At 45.7% G+C, this 27666-nt stretch overlaps 1 protein-coding gene across 1 annotated transcript in view; it reads left to right on the forward strand.

Annotated features, from left to right (window-relative positions):
- GOSR2 (golgi SNAP receptor complex member 2) overlaps positions 1–27666 on the forward strand; it is a 95976-nt gene that overhangs the window by 36775 nt on the left and 31535 nt on the right. The window contains exon 3 of the mRNA XM_085624075.1: positions 9304–9412. Coding sequence (XP_085480201.1) covers positions 9304–9412 — 109 coding nt within the window. The remainder of the gene's footprint in view (positions 1–9303; positions 9413–27666) is intronic.

The following is a 27666-nucleotide window of genomic DNA, read 5'->3' on the forward strand; positions in this document are numbered from 1 at the left end:
GGCTAGTGGCCTTTGAGACGACGCACCCTGAAATCTTCAGCGCTGGTTTGGCTCCTCCAGACTGGCTCCCACTTCTCTGCCAAGGAGAAGCACCCCAGACCTTCCTGGTCTGCACCAGAAGCAAGTCCTCCGTTCTTCGTGGGTTCCGCTTGCCAAGGCTTGGTGAGTCCTAGTCCAACTTCGACACCGCCGACAGCAAGAGCCTTTGTGGGACAGCTCGCCTCCTGGTCCTGGTCGTCCTCGACGTTTCCTGGTCCTCGTGGCTGCAGCGACAAGCTTCACCTTCACCTGCAATCTTCACGACATCGCCTGGTTCCTTCCTGGTTCCACGTGGTAACTGGCTAGTGACCTTGACTCTGTCCCTTCTGCTTGCAGGTCTCCTCTCCTCTTGATCCCAGCCTTGGGATCCACCGGACACTCTGCACTGACTGCCTGTCAGCAACTTTCCTTCAGGCATCCATAGAAGTCCACGACGAAACCCGACGCAAGTTCACACCTATGCACCCGCAGCCTGTGGGCTAGGTAACTTGGGTACTTCGGTGCTCACAAGGGTAGTGACTATCCTAGGGTCTAGTTTCCGAGTCTCGACTTTCTAGTTATACCAGAAGTGTCCTAAAACTGCTTATTTCTAACTGCTAGTGATTCTATTGACTTTTACGCATTACGCGTGAGTGTTTCCACTCTGCACCCGAATCCCGTGGGCCTCCCACTTCCTACCTGTTGCTAGTGTAGTGTAGCCCCAGCGATTCCCTAGGCCTAGGCCTATCCTATTTCCGTGACAGTGGTCCTTATACCACTTACTTAGTATATGGTTTGCGTGGCCCCTAGGGCCTCACTGTATTACTTACCTGTGTGACTTAATGTATGCATAAATAAGACTGTGTTGTACTTACTTCTAATCTCCTAAAGAGTGCTGAGGGTTTGACTAGAATAAATACACTTTATTTTATATATATATATATCTGTTGTGGTGTCCTTTCATTTGGTATTCAAGGGATTATATATGGTATCACAGCTGGCTTCACATGCCATTCAGAGTTTAGCCTAAGACTGCTCTTGTCCATGCTACCACTAGGATAGCTGGTCTATAAGGTTGACTTTACAACCAATCACCATAAGGGTATTTGGACTGATATAAGGTGTACACTAGAACTAGTGACATCATACATCAGGCCAACTTCTCACATCTATTGTAAAGGGTTACTTATTGGCTTTGTCGGCATTCCTTTGCTTGCCGGATCAGCCGTCCTTGTTTAAGTCACCTATTGTATTACGGTTCATTAAGCGCTTGACCAACAAATTTCCGCCCACTCCATTTATTGTGCCTCAATGGGACTTAAATCTTGTCTTAACTTACTTGATGGGTTCTCCCTTTGAGCCCTTGCACAAGTGTCCCTTGAGACTATTGTCTTTCAAAACCGTTTTTTTTCATTGCCATTACCTCGGCAAGGAGGGTAAGTGAGCTTCAAGCTCTGAGTTCGAAACCCCCATTCTTGACCATTCATGTTGAAAGAATGGGAATCAGGACCAGGGCTGCGTTTCTGCCTAAGGTGGTAACTCCTTTCCATCTGGGGCAGTCCATTACCCTTCCTACCTTCTATCCTCCCACCTCACCCTTCCAAGGAGCAGGAGCGGCTTCACTGCTTGGACCCTAAGAGGGCGGTGAGCTGTTACCTCGATAGGACTAAATACTTTCGAGTGGATGACCAGCTCTTCGTGGGCTTTGTTGGCTGCAGGAAAGGCAGAGCGGTGCACAAGCACACCCTTTCCAGATGGATTATCTTGTGCATCAAGATATGTTACTCTTTGGCCGGTAAGGAACCTCCAGAGGGTATAAGGGCTCATTCTACCAGGGCAAAGTCTTCTACATCTGCCTTAACTAGAGGTGTTCCTGTGGAGGACATTTGTAGGGCGGCAACTTGGGCCTCCCTCCACACTTTCGCGAAGCATTACTGCTTGGATTCCGAAGTGAGGAGGGATGGTCACTTTGCTCGTTCCGTCCTTCAGGACTTTCTGGTATAGAGCGGTGGACACCCTCCTCCGGGAGTGGGACTGCTTTTGGAATCTTTTGACAAGGTGAGGAATCCACTGGCAGGTGTATCCATCAGAAGAACAAGTTACTTACCTTTGGTAACGCTTTTTCTGGTGGATACAGTATCTGCCGGTTTGTTTCCTCACTGACCCACCTGCCTCCCCGTTGTCCACCTTTTTATACCTACAATAGTGATGATGTGTCAAAATTTTTCTATTGCTGTCAAAAGAAGTGTTATTTCTTTTGCTTTCCTGCATTGTCTTCACACTGTGTGTGTTGGTTTGTATATTATGTACTGTGTATACTGTATATATATTGTTGTCGGTCCGTCCGTGTGCCTCGAAGGCACGGAAAAAAAGGGCGGAACTGACGTCATCACGCCGACTAGGTCCTCTTATGGATACAGTGACGTCAGCGGAGCCGGGTGCGGAGCTGTGCTTCTGTGACGTTGTCCTCGTCGGCATGGAGAGCTACAAAAGTTTCCGAATGTTGCTGGCGCAGGGGATATTCACAAGGTGAGGAATCCACAGGCAGATACTGTATCCACCAGAAAAAGCGTTTCCGTAGGTAAGTAACTTGTTCCTCTGAGAACCTCCTTAAAAACAAAAGATAAAGGGACACACAGCTGCCCGTTATGGCAGACTAGCTTTTGCACGTATACAATTCTCCCCAAAGCTGAGAGCGATTGAAAAACCTGTCTTTAATATTTATTTATCCTCCATGTGTGTTTAGAGTGCGCGAGCCTGTGTCAGCTGCCAGGACACTGTTTGGCAACTGACAGCCTCCGTGGGTCTGTTGGACACTGTACATGGGAATAATGTTTGGACATCCAATTACAGAGACGTATCTGTGAAACGTCACTCAAGTCAATAGCTCTGACGCATTCGATTTCCCAAGGTATATAACGGTGAGGTACACTTTTAGTGGTGCGAAAAAATGCTTTGCTACATCCACCTCCTTGTCCCCCTTACATCTGCAATATGGTAAACGTACTGCAGACCACAGGGTCAGTCGCCCACGGGGTCAGTTCACGTGCGCTAATTTGAGCTTCCTTTTTAGGTCTCGCTAGCGTAAGGCTGTGTGCATGCGCAGTCTCGCTGGCGAGATTTAGTGTTGACAGGGTATTTTCAGTAAGGGGCATTAAGCCCCGCCCCTCTTTCACATTGGCCGGCGTCACCGTTTATGGTAAACGGCGGCCAGCCATTGGGAAAGAGGTGCCGGTGACGTTTTCGCTTGACTTTTCGAGCCGTCCCATTTGGACGGCCTCACCTGCTTTGCGTTGGTCGCAAAAGGTTTCTTATCTTTATGGGGCCAAACACATGGCCCCATAAAAACAAGAAACCTTTTGGCAAGGCGAGGCCACGGCAGAAAAAGCGAAACGAAAACGTCATGGCGAGCGCTTGTGTTTATATGCGCTCGAGCCATGCTGTGCATTCTACATTCCAGGTTGTGAATCGTAAAGTTTACCACACGTGCTGCTGCTACAGAGTGTGAGGTGAGGGGGGCAGGGAGCAGTGGGCCTTGGGAGGGATGAGGTGCCGTTGCCCAGGGGAGAGGGTGGGAGAGATATGTGGGGCAGCTGGCGGGGTTAATATTACCAGCTGAAATGGTAATAAACGGTAAGAACGTTATGGGGCATTAATAAAGTGTTAAGGGAAATAGTTGCAGGATATTTCTGAGTATTGGTGTATTCGCCTAGCTCACCTTTCACCGATTGTGGCTCGTCTGGCGAGGTCCCCTTCGAGGATGGATTTCCTCCTCAAGGCACATTTGTGGGGATGGGTGTGTTGGTGATGGAGCCACCAGGTGGCTGGGGTCCGTGGAGGTCGGCGTGGGCTGCTTGGTTGCCGATCTAGAGTTGATGCGGTGTTGGAATGCCCGCGGTGACTGGCGTTGTGGTCGCCTAGACTTTCGTGATGGGTGCAAGAAATTAAAGGACGGAGTAAAATTCGGGGGGTGGGGGGACTGTGGGAGCGGGCGGAGTTTGAGGGGAAGGGAGGGCGACACGGGAGTTTATTTTATGCGTTTTTATAGAACGTGGACTTTACCCGAAGGGGTCAGGGTGCCATCGGACAGAGTGGCAAAGGTGTTGTTCTGGGGTGTGGGCGGAGTGTGGGATGGTTGGGTGAAGGAAGCGGGGGCGATCGGCTGAGGGTAGGAGGGGGGACGTTGTGGGTTTTGGGGGTCGGAGTGCTGCGTGGGAGGTTGCGGGATGGAGCGTGAAGGGGAGGTGGGCGTTCCTCGGCGGGTCGGGTATGCGCAAAGGCTGGGAGGAGGCTTGGCGGCGGTTTGAGCACCATTCAGAGAGGATGGATGTTTTTGCCGGGCTGGGCTGGGCCTGCTGGCATGTGGCTAGCTGTGGAGGATAAGGGGCAGTACGGAGGATTTGATGTGGGACGGCCGGAGTGTCGGCGCTGGTTTGGATGGGTGGGTGATGTGTGAAAGTCGCATGGCGCCTGGGGGGGTTGGTTGCAGGAGTAGCGGTTGGGAGGGGGGGGGGGACTGTTTCTCGGAGGGCTGCAGGCTCACTGTGGAGGTTGCGAAAGGAGGATCGGAATGTTAAGCAGGCAATAATAGGTGGGATCCGGACCCCAGGGGGGACGACTGGCCTTGTGGGCGGGACTGTCGACTTTGGGCCGGTGGGATGGGGTGCAGTTTTCGGTATGGACGGGCAGCCGGTGGTCCTGGGCAGGTTGTTAGATGTTCGGGGAGGCGGACTTTGTCCGGGTGTGGCACAGCGGGTGGTCCTGGGACAGACTGACGCACATTGATTGGGGTTGGAGGGGGACGAAGGCGCGCCGGGGGGAGGGGTGGAGGCAGGGGGCACTGGGGAGAGGCAGCGTCGGGTCTCATTACATGTTGAAGGGAGGTGCTATGGGCACAGACAAGGTGTACAGCACCTGGAGGCTAATTACATCTGGGTTTCTCCCCTCCCGCTATCCTCATTTCTCTTCGGCCTCAGGTGGAAGGGGTGGGCTGGGCTTCCGAGGAATCCCTCGGCATTCCTGCCATATCTGGAAGTGGAGGAGTATGGGGGTTTGCAGTGCCAGGCACTGGTGGGCGCTACACCCACGGCTGGGGAGTGCAGCGTTTAGGCCCCGGGTGACTAGGGGTGAGGCACTGTCTGGGGAGGGATGAGGAGGCGCTATACAGGGAGCAATGTCTTGGGGTTATGCAGAGGTCCCTCGGGGCGGGTGATAGGAAGAACACACTGGGAGGTTGATGCAGTCCTGGGGTGGGGAAGGCGAACCTTCCCTTCTTTAAGAAGCACATCTAGACATTGGGGGTTTGTGCCCCATCTCAGGGTGCATTTTGTGCATTTATTCCTATTATCCCTGGTTCAGCAACATGCTCATGGATGCCATGTCTACTCTGTATCTATGTCAATATTCTTTATGACACCGACATCTCACGTGAAGTAGCCCGCTGAGTTGGGGAAGCTGATGAAATGTATCTCTGGATGTTATAACTCCATAGGTCTGCTCATGGCCTCACCTTCAAGGTGCTGTTTGATTCTGACTTAAGTCCCGAGTGAGAGGGCAGTGGTTGGGGGGCTTCCCGTGTTCCTGCTGGGTGGCATTGTACTGTGAAGTCATGGAGCACAATGTTGGGTGTGAATGGGCAGTCAATTATTCGAACTCTGCGTGATTTACAACACATTCACACAGTCACGTGAACAAATATGCCTTGGTGACAGCACAATGGGCATGCAGCTATCTCGTGACTTGTTGTCTAACATGGGGAGGTTCATAGAGTCACTAGAGGATTATGAGGAATCTGCTGTGAAAGTGATGGAAGAGCACTGATGTGGAATCCCACACTCATGTGGTGTTTAGGCCCTATGATGAGTGCGCACGCACCCAGATACAGCTAACATTTAAAAAGCTTCTGGCAGGCATCCCCCCCCCCTCCCTGACCCCGACCCCTGGGGATTGTAAACATCAAGGGGCCTTCATGTCAAGCTCCAAGACCTCATAATAAATCAGGTCTTCTCTCCGGCAAAGTCATTCCTTAGCTGCCCGCTAGGCAGGGACAGGAAGGCAGGATTACGGTTCCAGCACGGGACAAGCATTTGCAATGCAATGGGCCTCGCATTTACGCGAGTCTAAACTATTGGCATTGTAAATAACAATGCCGTTTATTTATCTTTTAAAAACAAAAATAAAAGGCATTGCCATTTGCAATGTTAATAGCTCAAACTCTTGTAAATGCGAGACCTATTGCATTTTTAATGCTTGTTCTTTTCTGTCGCCAACATCAGGCTAAACTTTTTTTTTTTTTTTTAAATCTCCTTTTGCCATAAACAACCCTTAATTCGCTGAGAACATTTATGAGGCAACCCCTATACATCAGACTAAACCCGGTGAAGACAACAATCATAAAAAATGTTAAACATCTTTCAGCCTCCAAAGCATATTTTAAAGAAATGTGTGCCCCGGCAGCTGGAGGCACCAGCAGTCTGGCTATTGTGTAATGCTTCACGACAAAACTTTTTTAAAATTGAAATTGTTCTTCCTTCTGAAAGGCTCTGGCAACAAGATAGCATAAAAGGGTCTGTCTCCACCTCAGAATGCAATGTTCAACCTCATCCCGTTCCCACTCCGGCTCCGCAGGGGTGATTAATGTGGCCTTCTTTTATGAAACATTATAGCGCTGCTGTCTCGGTGGCTTTCAGGTTCCGTCTCCCGCGCGGACATCGCCGCCCCTCCCCCTCACCAAGGGCACAATGAACCGGAAGGGCAAGGTCGTACATGCATTGGAAATATTTAACAAAGAGAAGACGACGGGCTAGCAATGCAGCCGTAGTTAGTTTTATAGCTATTTAAAAAATATACATATTTTGATGGTGTTTTACAGCTAATACAGCAGTTAGTTTTATCTACATATTATTATGCTTTTAAAGTTAGTGTACAATGATGAAATGAATAATAGGATATGCATCGAATATTTTGAAAAAGTTACACTAAATCTTAAATACTTCAATAGGAGCATGATACCCTTTACCTTTAAACATAAGGCGCTTTGAGGCTTTGTCAGGGCTACGAAGCACAAAATAGATGCACTTGCATATCAATGGAAATTGATCTTTTGAATACAAATTGTAATACATGCTGCAGCCATACAAATTAAACCCACGTTTGTGCACATGCATTTCATGTATATGGGATTCATAAAGAATAAAGCTAGTTGCGACGCACCGCAGCCGTGTAAAACGAGCATTGGCGTAGCCAATAGGTCTCGCTTTTGGGACCTTATAAGTATTTAGTTATGCAGCACAATATCCTTGTTGCAACAACAGCAAGTGTTGCATGACTAAACACTTATAAAGTCCCAAAGGCGAGACCTATTGGCTATGCTAATGCTTGTTGGGTTTAGAGGTGAGTGTAGATACATAGCTGTGTGTGTGTGTATATATTCTCTTCGAGCCCTGATGTATATGTTTGATACCTATCTTGGCTGTATATAGTATATAACCTGGGCGGACGATACACCATGATACGAGGTTGCAACTCTGTTAACATGTTCACTTACTCTAAGATTCAAATTCATTGTGACTGTGATATTAGGTATGACGCGCATTTTTTGCAGTAAGTTGATTCATGGTAATACCTTTGCGCGTTCATGGACACAGTTGGTGCCAATATATATATTCATATTGCTTGAGATTGTTTTTGATATATATGTTTGTGTTTTTTATTTGTGCAACATACATCATATTTGAAGTGTATTTAACACACATTGATCCGATGATATTTTGCTCGAATAGCTAGGCACAGTGGATCGATAAAGTTTCGGTTGACACAATACACATTCATTATTTGTTGTGGGTATATACTAATTTGCAGCAGAATAATCATGTTCTTTTAAGGGCCGTTTCATTATGATATTATATATATGCGATATTAGATCTTCAGTTGCATTACAGTATTTATATGCAGCAATATGCTATACTTGTTTCATGTTTTGTGCCATTGCAAGATGTCCGACATGTATTTCTGCTTGGTCCTTCTTGAATTCCTGTGCAATCGAATAAGTTGTCCCGTGATTGGGTGGTATTTTCACGTGATCAAGGTTCTCTGAACCGAAACGCATTGTGGAATAAATGGTGGATTAACTACTTTCACTGAGTTCTGCGTTTTTCTGAGGGCACGCTTACAAACATTTGTTTTGTGAAGATTGTGAGCCGGTGTGCTCGCCAATCTCCGAAGGGCCCAAACAGTCCGGAAGGAGCAACCCAGGTGAAAAAAGAGAAAAGAAAAAAAATATATATATATATCTGTGTTTCACTTACCTAATAAATACGTATACGTACTATTTTGTGGTAAAGGCAGATGCGTGATAAAGGTATGCACGCTAAAGGCATTAGTGTAATACAACTGTATAAGGCGCTGCTTGTAGGACCCTGGTACGGGCAACTCATAATTTTGTTCTTCTGAAGTTCATAAAGGTCATACCAGTTTGGATTAGGTGTCTGTACATTTGTGACGTGTGTTATATATTTATCAGTTTGTTTATGTATATCATACGTGCACCATATATTACTGTCGCTAAAAATTGTTACTGTGATATTGTTAGATAAATCTATCAAGTTCCTTTATTACCACACTGAAGAATCGGGCATTTACTGTACATTCACCAGTAGATATTGTTATGCAGTATTTCTTGCACATGGCGATGAATCATGTCTTTTCCATGGTTATTATAGCGTTACTGCCGGCTGCCTCTGGCCCAGGTAGAAATGGAGTCGGTGGATGCTGGGTCCTGCAGGAGGGCTGGAGTAGAGGGATAATCCAAAGGCCTCCTGATATTCCAGGTTCTTCTAGATTAAAGGCCTCCATTGTAAGTCTGCTGGGGCCGGACCCATGCCTAATGTTCAGTATAATCTCAGACTATGTACATTTGTGTGGCTATCCTTGAAATATTGCATGTATCCTGCTCTTCTGGACCTATGCTGGACACCGTTGTAGATGCTGCAAAGCAAAAAAGTACACAATGAGAGTGTTTGCCTTTATTTCGTACATTTGGCCTGACCCACACAGAGCAACCTTACTTTCTTATCTTAATGATTTTGGGAAATTCCCACTTGGCTACTACGAATGCATGCGTGTGCCACGGTTTTAAATATATTTGAGTTGTATTTTGCAATGAATGGAAATACACGTATTGGTGATTAAAACAGGGAAGAACAGCAAATGTAGGCGTGTTATTGGAACAAATGTAACGTCTTGTGATTGATTGCCATGCATAATCCGAAGTCTCTGATCTTTCAGTGGTTGAAAATGAAATCCAGGCGAGGATAGACCAGACCTTCAGTAACCTGGAACGCCTCGAAATATTGTCCAGTAAAGAGCCCCCCAACAAACGCCAGAACGCCAAACTGTAAGTTCATAAAATGTATCAACCCACTGAGTATGTTTGAGTATTGCTTTTGGTAAATAGAACCAACAGGGCTACTTACGTTCAAGTGATTTGTTACAGGAACACACTAGTTGTGGGTGCGCCAGGATTAGGGTTTGCACCTCGCCTTTCACCCCAGGCGACAGTGTAGCCAGTCTGCAACGCGTCCACTAGCCACTGTTGTGAAATGAGGGCTGGGCTCTCTCTATGTACACCTAGGCCGGTATCTCCTTCTTTACGAGCTCCGGCACTCTGACATCTTTGTGCTCCACGTGTGAGCCCAAGGCAGTTTGTATCCTGACACTAAAACCACCACTGCCTTTGCATCTATGGGAACCGCGAGCCAATGAACTGTACCTCGACTGCCATACACATCGTTAGTTCAATAACAGATAGCAAGCAGCACCTGGAGTGTAAAGGTCGAAGGTCATCCCGGTCGGCCTCTGTGCCCCTCGGTAGAGCACAGCTACTGAGGCTGTCTCAGTTCAAGCTCTGACGGTGGGAGGTCTTGTGGTGGCATTCAATGTTGGCATTTCAGTCTGCTTTATTTCCCACATACTTTGACGGGGTTGCTTGGGTTCCACAACTTTGGGATTGAAGTACACTTTAAGTAGCCCCCAGCTATTCTCCCGTGGTCGGAGGTACTTGAAATTAAAGCTGAGACTGTTCAAGGTTCTACTTTTAATTTGGGTAACTTCTAAATGCACAGATAATTTAGTGAAACTTAAACCTTTTCACGTCTGTATTTGACTTCTATTTCGATTGTAAATATAAAGGCATAATATGTGTCTTCAGGGCACTTCTTTCACATCAGCTAATCCCTGCCCTCAGTATTTCGTTTCAACTATTTCGTTATTTTCGGAAACATTTAAATTCAAAACTTCAGTACCACATTAACTAGACGTTTATATATTGTCGGCTTTCACAGATGTCCATTTCTGTAATGCTGCAAACATCGTTTCATGCAGCTCAGTTCAATTGTGGTTGTATAGTTCCTTGTCTCGTTGTCTGGGCAACATCGATTCTACCGGGGGGGGGTGAGGGGGTGTCTCAGTGGTGCGGCAGGTGCAGTGGCACCGGGTTAAGGGCCGACTTCACACCAATGACTGTCTTTTATTGACCAGAAGTGGACCCGTCATGCTTGCTTGCATTCGGGACCATTGTACTCTATTATCCATGTATATCCAGGGGTGTGGAATTTAATAAAATATCTACTTGTCCATGGGACAGGTTGCTTCATAAATCTACTTGCCCTGTAACTAAGCCACTTGTCCCTTTGGTGCCATGTTGTGCGGCGACAAATTATGGCAGCAATCTCATTATATAAGAGCTCTTATATAGCCTCTCTGATTATGCCAGGGCTCATACCATAGTAGTGTTTGAATACTAGCAATCCCTTTATGTTGCTACGTTTCCGCAGATCTTCATACTGGGACTGAAGGTAGTGGTAAACAATAGTTCCAGGGTTGGAATGTCCTTCTGAGTCTGTGCAAACCTACTGACTTGCATGTTTTAAGGGTTTTCAACAACTCTTCTCTAATCTTTTCCAATGCTGAGAAATGTTGGAAATTTACTCCTGACAATGGCAGAAGTAATCTTTCTTCCAGAGTTGTGGGGAAAATGGGTGGCGGGAAAATAAACTTGCAAACACTCAGGTATTCGCATGAGCAAATCTACACATACATATTTGCTCATGCTAAAACGCAGTTCACAAATATTTTCTAGGAGTACTATCTCTTACCCTACTGCTGTAAATTCGTGTGAATTCACGAAAGCCATATTGCTGCCCTTAATGCAAGGACATTAGTGGCAGCTGGTGTTAAGGGACGAAAGGGGCTTTACCCCACTAGCTTCGGGACTAGGATCCGAAGGGGAGGAGATAAGAGAATGTGTACACAATGTACCAACTCCCTTCCTAGAATTTTGTTTTTTAATTTGTATTCAACACGATGCAATGAGCGCTTCATTTGATTCAAATGAAGTGCTCACTGCTTCGTGTGAAAACAAATTCTGTTTTTTTAGGAAGGGAGGAGGTCACGTCAAAGACCTCCTGCGCATGTGCTGGCCAGAAAAAGCAGAAAATGGTTGGTTTTGAAAAGGGCGCATATAATGTCGCCCAGGCGATATTAGCGCGCTATTTAAATGAATGGTAAGGGGCAGGGCTAGTGGGTGAGTGAGAGAGTAGTGGGTGACAACAATTGGAGCACCCATTGCCTTCGTGGTACTTTTAGGCCTCCTGGTTGGATAATGGAAGCTGGGGGCGTGGGCTGGGGAAGAGTTGGCTGCACAGCTCTGATTCCGGCATAATCGGCATGCAGGCATCAGGTGTGCTGTATTCCTGTTGGCTGTGTTTGATCAGGACGGACTTGCTGTGAACCCGACTGGCGATCCGGCAAGTACAACATTTGAGATAAAATCATGTTATGAAGATCGTGATATATATGACGGATGGGGACTTATTTGCATGCATACAAATATAGAAGCAAAACCCTGTAAATATGGTGTGGTGTACAGTTTGTGTCTCCTAAACATAAACTGCGCGATGGCTGTATCGCGAGGTAAGCTTTTATGCTCCAAGCCTCCTCCTTTAAAAAAAATCACATTGCTACCTCTGTTGAGTTAGACATGGTCTCAAAGAATTCTGAACTTGCTTTTAACTAGGCCTTCCTATTACATATTATAAAGTTCTCGAGGGCACAGCAGCTGCGAGATTTCTGAGGATAAGTCACACAATTCTGATAGCGTTTAAAGTCAGGCAGTATGTGTGAAGGGCATTGGTGCACATGCACGGCCTCTTGGCGCTGTGTAATATATCTCTGGCTACTTCATTTTCAGTGCTGAATTAAAATTCGGGACGAGAACAATCCGTGCATAGTGTGTATATTGATCAGATTTTCAGCAGGAAAAGATTGGTAAACGGCCACAGGTACGGGGTAATGAGAGGTCGGGACTGGTGCAAGGTGCAGCAGAGAGGTACTGAGCAGCAACAGGTACAAAGAGAAAGCGGCAGGCACAGTGAGACCTACAGAAAAAAGAGACGCAAGGCTGGATGAGACCGACGTACAAGCAAGGGCACTAGCTCTGTTCTTGCTACTTTGCATCCCTTCACTTCCCTGCATGAGTTCCATGTCTTCTATTTTCCTGCATGCCCGCCCCTCCCACTCACAAACCTCACCAGCCACCCCTGAAGGACATATACCAAGGGTGCACTTTTGAGACTTTCTTTAATAATTGGGCCCCTAATTTGGTCTGGCGTTAACATGACCTTTTGTGTTTATTAAAATTCTCTCTCTCGCTCTCTCTGTATCGGCTGGCTTCACGGTGAGTGACAGCATTCTGCTCTTTCACAAGGAGCATATCGGCACACAAAATAGTTTTGTTCAGTGCCAGTAACTAATGTGGCAGTGTGTGCTTTTTTGAGACCAAAAACAATTTTTGCTTTACCCAATGTTTGTTATAATGGTGAGGGTCCACCAGCTCTCACATCAATAAGGTTTTACAAAAACCATGCCAAAACAAGTCACGCATTGCCAAAACTAAAAGGCTGACCACCATTTCAGACCTATTGGCTTTGCCAATGCTTGTTTATTTTTGTTTCCCAAAATCTTATTGAAACTGGTTACACTGATTTTCTAATATGATTATTTTGGGGAAATACTAGCATGCATCAACACATTTTACTAAATGATGCTGCAAAGAAATGGTACCTGAAATTTTACAGTAGTTTAGCAAAACAAAATGTATCCTACTTTCCTTTTTTAGTAACATTTTATATTGAAAGCAAAGAATCATTAATCTTGCTTTCAAGCTTCTGCAAATATTTGCATCTAATCAGAGCGCATTCTGGGAGCATTATGCATAGCCTCATATTGCTAAACTTTGAAACCATTTGTACACATTTTTATACTGGAACCACTGTCAGTAGTGCAGTCAGAACTTACATTTACTGAGAGCGCTCACCCTAATAATAAAGGCTTTTAATTAATGAGCCATAAATACATGTTTGAACAGCATTAACATATGCACATAAATATTAACTTAACTGCAGGCATTGCCCTTCCCTGATCCTTAATGGGGTACTGCAAACTGGCAGCTGAAGGGTTTGTGCTGCTGGGGATTGGGGCTGCTTGTCCCAAGGACAAAATGCACATTAAAACTTGTTGCCCTTGACCCCAAACAATATGTCCTGGGCGTCGGGCTATATGAATTCCACATCCCTGGACCCAGCGCAGCAACAAGTGGCAGACATGTAAAAGAACACAGAAATAAACAAGCAAAGAACACTCACCCAGCGGAGGTGCACCCGCCGTCCAGCACAGGGCCACCATGACCCCAAAACAACGTAATTGCGGAGCGTCCGCACACCACCACAGCAGCCGCAAACGAGGCAGTCCGGCTTGCAGCGTGGGGAGAATGAAGAGCGTGCTCCAAGACACCCCAACAAACCAAGGGTGTGCAAGATGTGAAATTCACCACGGAGGAGGCCGCAGCCCGTGCCCACTGCCAAACCCCCTAGACTGGAACAACACCGGCCCACTGACAGAACCCATAGTCCGGAACCCGGGCAAAAACCGGAAGAAGCCGCTGCCGGAACCGGCGCACCAGAGGAACACAACCCGAGTGAAGCTGGGGGAGTCAGGCCTCACCCCATGGAGGCCGTCCTAGCGAGGAACTCCCGAATGCCAACAGCCCAGCCCCAACCAACTGAGGCCGGGAAACACACAGGAAGAAAAACGGCACCATTGCAGCCAAGACCAAGAAGACCTGCGAACAGGGAATAAACAAGCGATATCATTCGCCTAAGCAAATGGCCGTTTGTGCGTTAGAGCGAACCGATGAAGTTACACCATTGACATGCCCTTGCCCAACTTGCAGAGCTACGTCGGCCCATCAGGAAAAGCCGTTGAAACTGACCGGCAACACCGGTGCAGCAGCACGGGAACTAGCACCCGACCACGCCCCGGGAGGACGAACCCGACACAGGAGCCACGCTGCAGGGACACGGTAAGAGCAGCGCAGCACTGCCGCCGCCTGCCGCAATGTGTGGGGTCCTCAGAGCAGCACAACCGCCGCAGCGCCTCAAGTGTGAAAAAGGAAACAAGCGCCCTCCCCAGCTGGGATGCGGGTAACCCAACGCCGCGTAGACTTGCAGCTGACCACTGCAGTGCAGCGTTTAGGGGCAGGCGGGCGGCGTGAGCAGCACGAGCGACTAATGCGGGGCACCCAGTTAAAGGACTTCCCAAAGGCATACTGGAACCCCACAAAGAGGGAAACAATAGAGTGACTAGTCCAGCTGTGCTATCCTTGAAGGACCTTCAGGGTGTAACAGCCGCGCAGCACTGCAGTCACCCCCATGGCCCGCTGGAGCAGAGCCTAACCGCCCAGAGCACACCTGGGGAAAAAGAGCCCAAGATCCTAGGGTCCGCTAGAGCAGGACCTCCAACCCGAGACCCACGTACCTGCTTCCGCAGGCACCACTTACCTGACGCATCTGGAGAGACGTGCGAGAACTAAAAAAAACAGGTGAAAAGATGGAAGTTTACACAGCTGTCCGCTTTCCAGGATGTATTTATTATAAATGTAGAAGAGAGCCGCCCCAAGACCTGAGCAAGGCACAAGGCAACATCCAACTGACACCCAGCCCAGACGCAGCTAGGCAACTGTGTGCATTCCAGATGACATAGGGCCATTCTGCTGCATGCTCTAACTGAGTGACATCATCACACACCTCCCTTCTTTTATTTAAATAACACTTATAACGTAGAATAAAATAATGAGCAGATTACAGAAATACAAAATCAACAGTTGAAGCACAGCAAACAATGAACAATCCCACTTATACAAACTCTCGTAACCAGCTTGGTTTGACACGATCCCTGGAGCTTCTCCTGACACCACCATCCCCTCCTAAAACATTTTCGTCATTTGTTACCTTTCCTTGTGAAAAGACAGGATCTCTAGCTACACGGGATGTGTTCCACCAATTGCCATTGCTGAACTTAACAGCATTTTTTGGTAGCCCAAAAATATCCTAATAAATCAATATGGCTGCCTTCAAAAGCTATTGTGAAAACGTCAGGGGGTAATAGACAGTTTTTAAACCATAACTTTTGATACTTTTCTTGAGAAACAATTGTGATTCTAGCTCCTGTATCAACTAATAGCTGAATTTTGTTGTTCTCTATGGTGACATCAACCTCAGGATCAGGAATATGTTTTAACACATTCTCATGACAATTTTTTTACCACTACAACATATTCTTGGTTGATAACATCCTCATCATGTACATTATCAAACTCATTGATTACACATCTAACATTCCTTCTTCTGCCACTCAAACAAACCTTCGCAAAGTGTCCCATTTTCCCACATTGCCCACATTGTTGGTTTGTCGCTGGACAATTTCTAAAAGATGAGACGTGCTGATGAACCACATCTATAACAGTACATTCTGGTATTCGGTTGTCTGTTCAGCATGGATGCTCTCCCCCCTCTAAAGTTACTTAATCTTCTGGTGTTGTCACGAAAAGTATTACCCCTGAAAGTATTTTCTTGAGCAAACATATGAGGTTTCACAGAAGATGACTCAGGGTGTCTCGTCGAAGTAGCACCTGAAGATGATTCAGAATGTTTTGTTGAGACAGCACCTGAAATTGAAGAATTCGCTAAAGCTGATTCAAGCTGTTTAGCATCGTCAATGGAATTTTCTATACTCTTAGCGATGTCAACCGCTTTGTCTAACGTGGGATCCTTGCATGTGAGTAGTCTTTCTTGAACTTTTTTGCAGTAGCAACGCGCGACCAGCTGATCCCTTATCAATTGGGAAGTCAAATTTTCGAATTCACATTTGGAAGCTAAAACTTTTAAAGCTGTGATAAAGGTGTCGATGCTTTCATCTGCCTTTTGTACTCTGGTAAAAAATTTATATCTGTGCACTACAACGTTCTTTGTTTTTGTAAAATGTTTATCCAGTTGTGCTACAGCTATCTCAAATTCATCAAGATTCTCACCTTCAGGTGGTACATATGGAGGTAGATGATCAAATACATTCTGTCCCTCAACCCCCAGATGATAGTACATTAAATTCTTTTTCCTATCTGGTCTGTATCTCTGACCATCAATTGCTCCTAGGTATGCTTTAAATGATCTAAACCATAGTTTCCATTCTAAAACTGGATCTCCTGGATCTTGTAAAAAGGGCGCTGGCGCAATAACGCTTTGCATGTTGATACTGGGTTTCTGTCGAAATTATTTAAAAATGAAGAAAGGGAAGAGAAAAAAAAAATGAGAAAAGAAAGAGCTAAAATAACAAAATAAGATAAAACAAAAAATTGATAATTCACTATTCTTGCCAAAACTAGAGATTGAAAATAACTGATAGCAAACTATTACACTGCAGTGTAGTATTTCCTTAAGTCGCTAGATGGCAGCATTGTTCTCTCTCGTGGAACCAACTTCCAAAAAGAAGTAAAAAGAAGACAATGTGAATCAACAAGCTGTGCGTGTCAGCGATAATCCAAATAACAAGAAGTGGCACGCAAATGCTGAGCGTGTCAGCGTTGGTTTTTCGGTGAAAAATCGCCTGAATTAGCAAACATATGCTAATGCGTTTCAGCCGTACATGCCAATGCGTTCCATGCGTGAACGTCGAACGTAGTAAATCGATGCGTTCCAAGTACAGGAAAACAAAAGGGTGCGTTCCAGGTGCGTAGAACTGACGTCAGACAATGATGACTGTCACAGGACAGCGCGCACGGGAAGCTCTTGAAGCGCGAGCAAATATAGCAGTTTAAAAAAACGGTGAGACAAATTAATTCAGCAACTTTTGCCCATTAATAGCGAATGTCCTTACTGCCAAAGTCGCATATACCACGTAGCTTGTAACAGCAATGCATACATGCGTGGTAAATGTTGATAATAGGGTGCGGATCTCTGATATCTTAGTTGCTGATTGCTTATTAGTCAAAAATCTATTGCCTTGACGCTCGGGTACGTAATGCCTTGGCGCTTGAATAAATAATGAAAAATGTACTCACAGTAGAGTCGTGGGTTCAAACTTGCTGCTAGAAAGGCATACCTTGGCTTTGTTCGTTGAAAAAAAAATCTTGATTCGCAAGACATCACTGGATAGGTTAGAATCCCATCTTCTGTCGCCAATGAAAAGATGGAAGTTTACACAGCTGTCCGCTTTCCAGGATGTATTTATTATAAATGTAGAAGAGAGCCGCCCCAAGACCTGAGCAAGGCACAAGGCAACATCCAACTGACACCCAGCCCAGACGCAGCTAGGCAACTGTGTGCATTCCAGATGACATAGGGCCATTCTGCTGCATGCTCTAACTGAGTGACATCATCACAACAGGCTGATGGGTTGGGCCAGCCCGCCTCTTATAGAGGTCAGGTGGTAATGGGTTGGCCTTATTGGGAAGGGATGGGAGGCTGACTTTTTGCTTTGGAGGGTTCTGGTGTGGAGCTGAAGCTCACTTTGTTAGTCATGTGGCGAGGAAGACTAACGAGGAGATAATGGGAGCGTGGATATTTTTAATTAAAACCTGCTTCATCGCACACCGAACATGCACTGCCTGAGCAGCTTCAGCGCGACCTTCCCCAAAAGCCAAGACCCCTCAGACACGTCGGAGTAAGGCAGATGAGGTGCTTGATGCTGAGCAGCATTGCAAGATTCAGGAGTCAAACTGACACGGCCACACTTACTTTAAGCGTAATGTCTTTCAAGGCCTTTGCTCCTTTCCCCACTGCTCATACACTGCTCTCCCTTCTCCCTGTCACTCCTGTTCACCAGAAAGCTGCTGGTGATCTCTGAAAGTGGGGGGCGTAATACAAGCCCCCAATTCTAGTTTGCGACTGGAGTGAACCCGACTTCTTTTATGAAGTTTCGAGGAGCGAGTTTCTCGCCTTGGGGAAATAAAACTAACAATAAAAATTGTGAATTTTAAGTCGCAAGTTTACATACATTTGCCAAAAAGACGTAGGATCTGAAAAAGCACTGAAGAAACAGTACAGCTGACCCGCCACAGGATTTTTCCTCATTTTGTTCCAGAATTTGCCATTATTTATTATTAATATTACTCCGATTTCTACAGCGCATTGATACCCAACTAAGAATTTCCCAGCGCTATGCTACAGTAGGGTACCAGGAACAGAGAAGAGATTGCTATTCCCAGAGTACGTCATGCACGACTGGGAGGGTGCTCCTTTGGTCTTCGTGCAGCCAAGCTTTGGAACTCCATGCCACTCAACCTAAGACTTGAACAGTCTGAGACAAGTTTCCGCAAAAATCTGAAGACCGGGCTCTTTAGACGGAGCCTTCTTGCTCTCGACTTTCCTGACCCTGATTGGATGCTACTGCTTAGCTCGGGGACTTTGGAGTAACCAAGTGCTTTATAAATCTTAAATTCAAATTCATGGATGGCGGGAATTAAAAGAGCCAGGTTTTGAATTTTCTGGGCGAAGCAGAGAGCGAGTTACACGATCTCAACTCAGCCGAAGGAGAATTCCATAACTTTGGACCTAAGAAAGAGAAGGCTCGGCCTCCCTGTCTGGCTCTCTTAACTCTTGGAACAATTGAAAGGTCACGGTTGCTCGAGCATAAAGAACGACTAGGAGTATAAGGCAGCACCAAAGGTCTTAAGTAAGAGGGACCAGAGTCCGAAAGACATTTGTGCACGTAACAGTGTCTTAAATTGGATGCTTCATGCCTGCGTCCTGTATGTCTGGAACGAACTCCAGTATATCGGGTCCAGTATTTTGTTGTGTGTGTTCCAGATATGCTATGTGGTCTTCCCTTAGGTCAAGAATGTAATGCGGATAGCCTCTCATATACCATCGGTGTCCCGTAAGTCATAGATTATCTCTATTATGCAAAGGCCAGCAATTTGCAATGGGTGCCCATTCTAAAGGCTCCTTCTCTTGTGCCAAAAATTTCCTCCAAAATATCAGCACCAGTATTTTGACATGGGTGTCACCATATGCCAAGAATTACCATCAGTATGCCAGTGCTGCACTTTGCATGCCCTCCCCTTTCTTTCAGCTATTAATTTCCTCCAGTGAGCTTGGGGCAGCAGTGTGCTCTCACAGACACTCAAACACTCACTCACACTCTGTGAAGCACACATTCACTTTCAAATACGTGTCCATTATTCCAATCCACTTGGGTTGTGTAAAAGGTTGCACTGCAACTGCCTGTGCTTCACATGTGTTGCTGGTTAGCGAAGCTTGCTAAAACGGCTTCTCTGTACAATATTCGGAAGTCGAAACAAATTGCATTTTCAATGCTTGTTTTTAAGCATGATGTTAATGAAATGGTGAACTTTTATCAAATAGGCAATGAGGGTTCTATTAAGTGTTACACGCGGCCCAAGCAGTAACAGTATTAGAATGGACTAGTTAATTTGTAAAAACATAGTTCCATGTCATCTTCTGCCTTGTGTAACTCCTTGAGGCAGTCTTGGCTTTTTAGCCAGCAGCACTTTGTATGTTGGGAATTTCAATCCCTACTTATGATGATATTCAGGCACTGGGAGCCTCAGTAGGTCTGGTTTGCTTTTGAGTCCTGATTAGAGAATGTACATTGCCAGTACAAGTGGACACAACATGATTGGTTTCTGTAAAAATGAATTGTGAGATAAAGAATTTAATGTGTGATTCAATGTATTTTGTGCAATGTAAAATGGTCCCCATGCATGGCAGAGTAGGCATTATGATACAGTAAACCACCAATAGTGTGTGGCTAGAATGTTATACTGCTCTTGGTGGATCCAAAACCCATCCTGTGTATTTTAAAGAATTCTTAATAATGTGTCCTACAGATAGCTGCATTGTCAAGCCGGAACTTAAAACTACAAGTCCCAGAATGCAGCATGGTGGTGCTTGAAAAACCAGGATTGACTGCTGGTGTCACTTAAGACCCTGGGTCACTTGGCAACCATGTCAAAAGTTTCAGCTTCTGATTTGCGACCTTTTATTAATGGAAGCAAAAAATAAGTGAAGTTATGAAAATAGGGAGATTGAATTTGATGCGCAGATGTTATAATTTCAGTACTGATGGGCACACATTCAGACTCTAAAACCATAGAGAAGCTAAAATCTTTAGTGCCCACTACAGTGAGTGCTCCATGGGCTGTGGGCTCTTACCTGTAACTTCGTGCTCGCTGTGGTCGCGATGTGCCGCAGCAACTGATTGTGTCTGAATAAAGATGATGCACAGACAGCCTTACTCCTGGCGCATCTCTTGGGTGCAGGGGCGCTGGTGCCCTCCAGCGGTCCATGGGGGGGGGGGGGGGGGGGAGGGGGCATCCCTTCAGGTCGGTTCCATTCAATTAAAAGCCAACGAATATCTATAAAATAAGAGATTCGGGAGGCAGGGAGCTCACAGATTTTGAGGGGATTGGGGGGAGGGGAGCACGAGTGTCTCAGCTGAAATATGTCTGGGGTTCAAACTCCGTGTGCCACAAAAGTTGTCATGCACTCAAGGCAAGGATGTCTGGTTTGAGCAGGTGAGCAGGAGTGTGATGGTTGGGCAGGGTCAGCGGAGGAACAGGCTGGGTCTCTACTTGTGTGTGCTGACTGGCTGGAAGTACTATCTCATGCACCAGGCCCTAGCTCCTGATGCTCTGGAGGGGGCTGGGATACATTTGAGTCTCGTCTGACTGTCTTGCTGCCACACTACATCTCTACAGGCAGGTCCAACGTGGGGCGCCTCCCAGTGTAGAAGGCTCATGAAGGTGCAAGGCCTGATCCACACCTGTTTCTGTACCTTAAATTTATTTTTTGAAGCGTGGACTTGGATCTTATGAAAAAAACAACCACTTCCCACCTTCCCCTGTGACAGCCCTGCTATGTATGTTTCTTGCTCGGGCAGAAATGGATGGTCTGGATTCGAGCTGTGAAGATAGCTCAGTAAGGTTAGTGCTGGCCCATAGACTAGCACGTCATAGTCTTGAATCCGACAGAGAAATCTCCAGCTTTAACCTTTCTTTAGTTGATAAAAGGAGTACCATCGAGCTGCCTCAGAACACCAACTATTTAAGTATCAAAAATCCATTCAGTTTATCATCCACTAGATATATTTCTATTAGTGGAAGGGGCTAACTGAGCTGCTTCTAGAACCATAAGCTGATGGAATGCAACAGAACTCTAGGAAGGAAATAATTAACTCCCACACCGCTCCAGCACATACCTGTTCTCATCTGACAACTGATTTTGAGGTTTGCTGGCTGTTGTTAACCCCTTCGACGCGCATGACGGAGTGGTTCCGTCATGCACGTCGGTTGCGCTGTGCGCATGACGGAACCGCTCCGTCATGGCCCCGCCCGCGCACAGAACCTTCAGCGTGGCGCGGAAATCCGCGCCGCGCTGAAGGGGTTAAAAATCTATTTGATCCTGCCTTTAAACCTGCACTGCTAGATGTTATCACCTGCTCTGGGTTCATTTGATAGAATTCCGACCTCAGAGCAATACAAATATAATTGGAAAATAAAAGAGGCTAAAAATAGTTTTTGTATTTCCGCCACTGTCCTGGGGCCTTACGAGAATTTTAAAAGCAAAGGTAGCTTGGAGTTCAGGGAACAGGCTTCCCATGGCGAACGCTGAGAAGGTTGTACATGAGTGGTCAGGAAAGTTATGCTGAGGTGCAGTACACACCTTCATCGCTGAATGGCTGGAGCATTGTGTCGTTGGAAGCCATGTCTTCCAAATGTGACCCATTTTTAGGTTTAGTGCACAATACTGGTCCATTCACGGCACCTGATTTATGAGATTTGCCTCAGGATCTTTTTCCACCAGTGGAAGGAAGCACTTTATTAGTATCGGATGATACGGGTGCACAATGTTATCAAAGCTGTGCCTTCCCCTGTGTATTCAGGGGTGAACATAAGGTCTAGTTTTTAGGTCGAGCCTAGAACAGCGCATGCGCTGTTGCTCGACTTTTAGTAAGGGGATTTTCAAAGTGCTGCCAGCCGCTGGCCTCAAGCTTGAGTGCATGTGCACGTGAACGCGCGCAGCCGCCATCTGTCTTTTCTCCGTCACGGGTAATGCTCTTCGTTTTTTTTACTTCATACATCCTTACTAAAGAACTAACTTCCATTCCCTTTCTATTCGATCACTTTACCTTTTCAGGCCAGCAGAGAGCGCTATCGGCCCGCACTCCTAAAGAACGCAAGCATGCCTAATGTTTAGAAGCACCACTTGTTTTTGTTTCCATCTTATTTTCAGTTATGAGGACTGGCTGTATTACGCTGTTCTCTGTTATGCTGCAAATACCTCTTTGCGTATCATTGGTGCCGAAATGGTATTCTTAAACTAATCATTTAGGACAGGCCAAGATCAATGCTAATAGGTTTATGAAAGTGCGAGCTCTGTCAAATTGATTGCTTCCTTTTCATTTTTGAAATACCCTTATAGTACAGTTTATGTTCAGGGTCAGGGGAACGACTCATTGCATACTGAGATGCAAAGATTTTTCAACTCCCCAAGTAAAATAATTTCCTGGCAATAAGATACATATTGTAAGAGAAATGTGAAAATTGGCATTTTATTATTCCCATCTAAAAAAATGTGTCCTAATTGTTGCCAGTTTTATAACACAGGCAAAGCTAGCTTTTTAGGCCTCGCCTGGCAAACGCAGCGCGAAGCGCTGCTGTCGCCAACGAGATCTATTGTTGCTGACTTGCCTCGGAAGTGGGACAGGAGATGGGCATGCGCAGGCTTTTGGCGGATTGGAGCCTGTATACTCGCTTATAGCCACGCAGTGTGCACATCTCCTGTCCCCCTTCCGTCCTCGGAAGCCAGCATGCACTTTCACTTTTTTTTTAAACCTCCCCCATCGTTGGAGCGGCCCGCAAAGGCGGGTCCGCTCAGGAAATAAATATTGACACTGTGCCTTCATCGGCACAACTACTGGAAAAATGGAGAATCCCCCACTCACCCGGTCTGCAAGGGGGGAATCCTCCTGAACGGCGGCTGGCTGTGGCGCGCTTCCAGAGCACTCCAGCTCCTTTATACTTCTGGCAGCAGACGCGGGGGGCTCTCCTTAGGCATGGGAGCCCCGCACTTCTGCCTTTTTAGTGCGCATGCGTGTCATTGTGCGCGTGCGCATGCGCACTGCGTAGTTTGTCATTCCATTCGAAACTCCGGTGGCAGCGTTACCTCACCACTACTAGTGATTGTGGAGAGGTATCATGGTACACTGACCAGGTCCGGGCGTTTAACCCTTGAGAAGCCCAGCCCGAGGACTCGAGAGGCTGTTACAGGTACTGCGCACTATGATACATTTTTTTAATGTATTTAAACTGATCAAGGTTTTTGAGCAATCACTTTGTTTTTTTACAATATGAGAATGGAGATCATATTGTGATAGTTCTTCTGTGTCTGTGTTGTGTGGTTTTATTAACTTGGCTATAAATGTATTTATTTCTTCATTCATTCATTCATTCATGCATGCGGAAGGAGGATTATGGAACAGCTTGGATCTGCCGAGCTCACTCAGGACAATTTTAACATATTTCAGCCATGGAATTTTCACATGGTTGTCACAGTTCATACAAGTCCATAACATCTTTATTTTGTGAGGCCTTGTGAGGGGGCGTGTCCTGGCTTTGCGGAAAGCTGATTTTGTTGTGGTATCCTCTTCGAATCTATAAAAAAATATATGGAACAGATGTCATCTGATTTCAGTACTTTGAATGGGACATTTCAGCAGGACAACAGCACTTCAAATTGGACAGTACCAGCACTTTCAGCAGCATAGCAATACTTTGATAGCGACAGTACCAGTACTTTTAGAGGGACAGCAGTACTTTTAGCCTGTCACCGTTATTTTAAAATGGGAATGTACTATCTTTCAGCAGGAAAGCAGTACTTTGAATTGGACACTGCCAGCACTTTCAGCAGGACAGCAAAACTTTTTAGCAGGGCAGCAATACTTAACAATAGTACTTTCAGCAGATCAGCAGTATTTTAAATGGGAATGCACGAGCACTTTCAGCAGTACAGTAGAACATTTAATTAGACGGTATTAGGACTTCAGCAGGACAGTAGTATTTTTAATAGGACAGTATCAGGACTTTTAGCAGGACAGCATTATTTTGAATGAGACTGTATTAGGACTTCAGTAGGACAGCAGTATTTTTAATAGGACAGTAGTAGGACTTTCAGTTGGACAGCGCTATTTTGAATGAGACAGTATTAGGACTTCAGGAGGAAAGCAGGGTTTCCAATGGGACAGTAGTAGGACTTTCAGTGGGACAGCAGTATTTTGAATGAGACCGTATCAGGACTTTAGCAGGAGTGTTGTACTTTTAATAGGACAGTACCAGCACTTTTCATTAGTAGTGTTACGTTTTGTTTTTAAGTGACGCAGCACATGCACTCCTCAGCAGAACTGCTATCGCAAGAGGGCAGTAAGCTTGGGGCAGTCAGAGAAAAGCTGGAGCCCTGTAAAGTTGTGCCTGCTCTGCAGTAACAGTCCGTATAGTTGTATAAAGTGACTGGCAATTTCCATGTTCCAGTGTCAGGACAGTTTACCAAACGGGAACATCCCATTGTTGCAGGTGCCAGGGTGAGACTGTGACAGACACACCCGGGCCCGTCTTGGGTAAAGGAATGCTGTGTGTGTACTCTCAACGTCCGGGCCAAGTGCACCTTCCTGCCGAGACCGGCCCATCCTGTTCCGTACTGATCTCCTCTAGCTCACTGGAGGGCAAAGGCGCTATACATAAAAGCAGCGCCTCTCCTGGCACGCACACGGGGGTGGGAGGTGAGCCCGCTGATGGTGCTGAAAGGGGGAGAGAACTTCAGGGCTAAAAAACCCCCTCGCTCTCTCACACCGCCCCAACATGACCCCAATTCAAACTTCGATGGCAGGGCTAGTGCACAAAGGTGGGCGACGTGGGTAAACCCCTGGCTAGTGAACTCCTGTGACAGCGCCTGCTGGAAGCCTTCGCGTTGTAAGGCAAACCACTGAGCAGTCTGGGACTTGTAGTTTAAGGATATGAAGCCAAGTACAGTTCACTAACGAGCATTAAAAATGCAGTAGGTCTCGCCTTTCATTAAGTTTAAAGCCGTTTGCTTTGCTATACAATACCATTAGCAAAGCAAATGGCTTTTTTTTTTTTTTTTTTTTTTTAGAGTTTGAGATCGGAACAGTTCTGTCAATGTATGGGGTACCTTATTATTTATAGGCAGTACCCTGTGTAGAGTATTCAACCTGTTGCATACTAAGGAACGAGAGGGACAGTACCACCCGGGGCGCACTTCTGGAGACTCTATAACCCGCTGCTCCTCACTGTGTCCCCAGACCTCCTCCTTCCCCACTAACACCTGATGCGTTGCATCACTGTGGCGCACTGCACAGAATATTAGGGGCACAGTAGTCCTCTCTGCAATAGAACTGTACAAAAACGGAGCATAGGCACACGACAGTAGGCAATCTCCCTAAAGCACAAGGATGTGGCGTAATGACCAGAGCTGCCGAGCGGGAAGCTAAGGAACCAGGTTCGAGTCACGGCGTTGGCTCACCATCCTGTGATTCTGGGCAAATTAGTTAATCTCCCTGCGCCTTCCAATAGGCAATGTGATCTTGTGTAATGTAACGGGTTGGTTGTCCTGTAAATCTCCAATACTTTTGGGTGGATTTCACGCTAAATATAACTGCAAAACAAAAACAAACAAAAAGCAACCAGCCAGCATACCCCATCGAGCAAGAGCTCACTACACCGGCTGATTTAGCACACGCATAGCTATGAGGGCTCTGTACACCCCAGTACTGTCCATGTGGTGGAATGTTTCCACTACTCACACAGTGCTGGCAGTATCCAGACACACACCGAGTTAGTGTACGGTCCTTCAACCCGTGTACAGCCTCGCGGTCAGGAACAGTACATTGCACTCTCACAGCACTTCAAGGTCAAAAAGGCAGACAAACTGTTAGTTGTACTATGAAGAAGTCCTAATAATATTGCGTTTTCATATTATTAATATTGGAAACACTAGCCAGAACTGTTGAGTGAGTTAACTTGAAACGACGGGCTAACAATGCAACACCAATAGCTCAAACTTTAATAATGCAAGACCTATTGCATTGCAAATGCTTGTTAAAATTTGCAAAAAACCCGAGGTAACTTTTTGCTGAAGGAAAATAAATGAATACCCAAAACTAACTTCCAGTTCATTTTTGTAATAATTTTGCAAAAAATCTCTGCAAAAATCTGTATTTTCTGAGCTTTAGCTGCTAAACACATTCTGTAGCTCATACTTGCAACGAAAAAATATCTGAAATGGTATGTTTTTGCAGGAGTTTATACTACCAAAACAAATACAGAGGGCAACTTCGCCGTTGGAATGATAGACTGTAATAACTATTAAGAATTCGGAACTCCATTTAAAAAGCATATTTCACACCCAAATATAGATTTGGTGGGGGGAAAAACGCTCTTTGAAAATGTAAATGTGCAACTGTGGGTCCGAATACAAAAAGGCATAGGAAAATTTGAAAAACTGCTTCCACTTTTCAAGCAAATTTCTAACTTTCTAATTTTTTATGGCTTCACAAAAGCACCCCAAAGCTTGTCCTGAAATTTATGACTGCCACAGGCTTTCTGTAGTATTGCGGAGCATAATTTTAATCCTTGAAAATTGCCACTAGGTGTAAAAATTTGCATTTGAAAATCTAACGCAAATGCACCTTTGCACATGTATTTTTTTTTGTTTTGTTTCTCTCACAGGGAACATATTTGTTTGCTGGCAGAAACTCATTGCATATGCCCACGGGAAATATTTTCTTTTGACAGGAAATTTCTAAGGTGGGAAACAATCGGTAAATTTACATCTGTGAGTTTTCTTAACAACGTTTGAAGTGTAGACTTCTAAAATGCCCAAAACCCATCCCTTATCTATTCGCTAGTGATTGTGGCTATGCAGCCATACGGTAGAATTTCATATTCATAATGGTACTTTGTGAATGTAAAAGTTCAGCATTCTGGATTGTTTGAATCGTGATTTAGAATTTACATTTTCAAAATATTTCATTTTCTGCCCTTAGGTTATACTTAGGTGCTGCGGGTGCCGAGTGGTCCTGTGTTTGTGTCACACCGTTGGAGTGTCCTGGATTTTTGGCCAATAGCACTGTGCATTATGGAACATGGAGTTGGATTTTTTACTTTATACCTATGGGCTATAAACTCCCAGCTTGCAAAATATAATTGGCTTAGAAATCAGCACT

Source organism: Triturus cristatus, chromosome 1_1 (assembly GCF_964204655.1).
Source record: "Triturus cristatus chromosome 1_1, aTriCri1.1, whole genome shotgun sequence".
In the NCBI taxonomy this organism is placed as follows: Eukaryota; Metazoa; Chordata; class Amphibia; order Caudata; family Salamandridae; genus Triturus; species Triturus cristatus.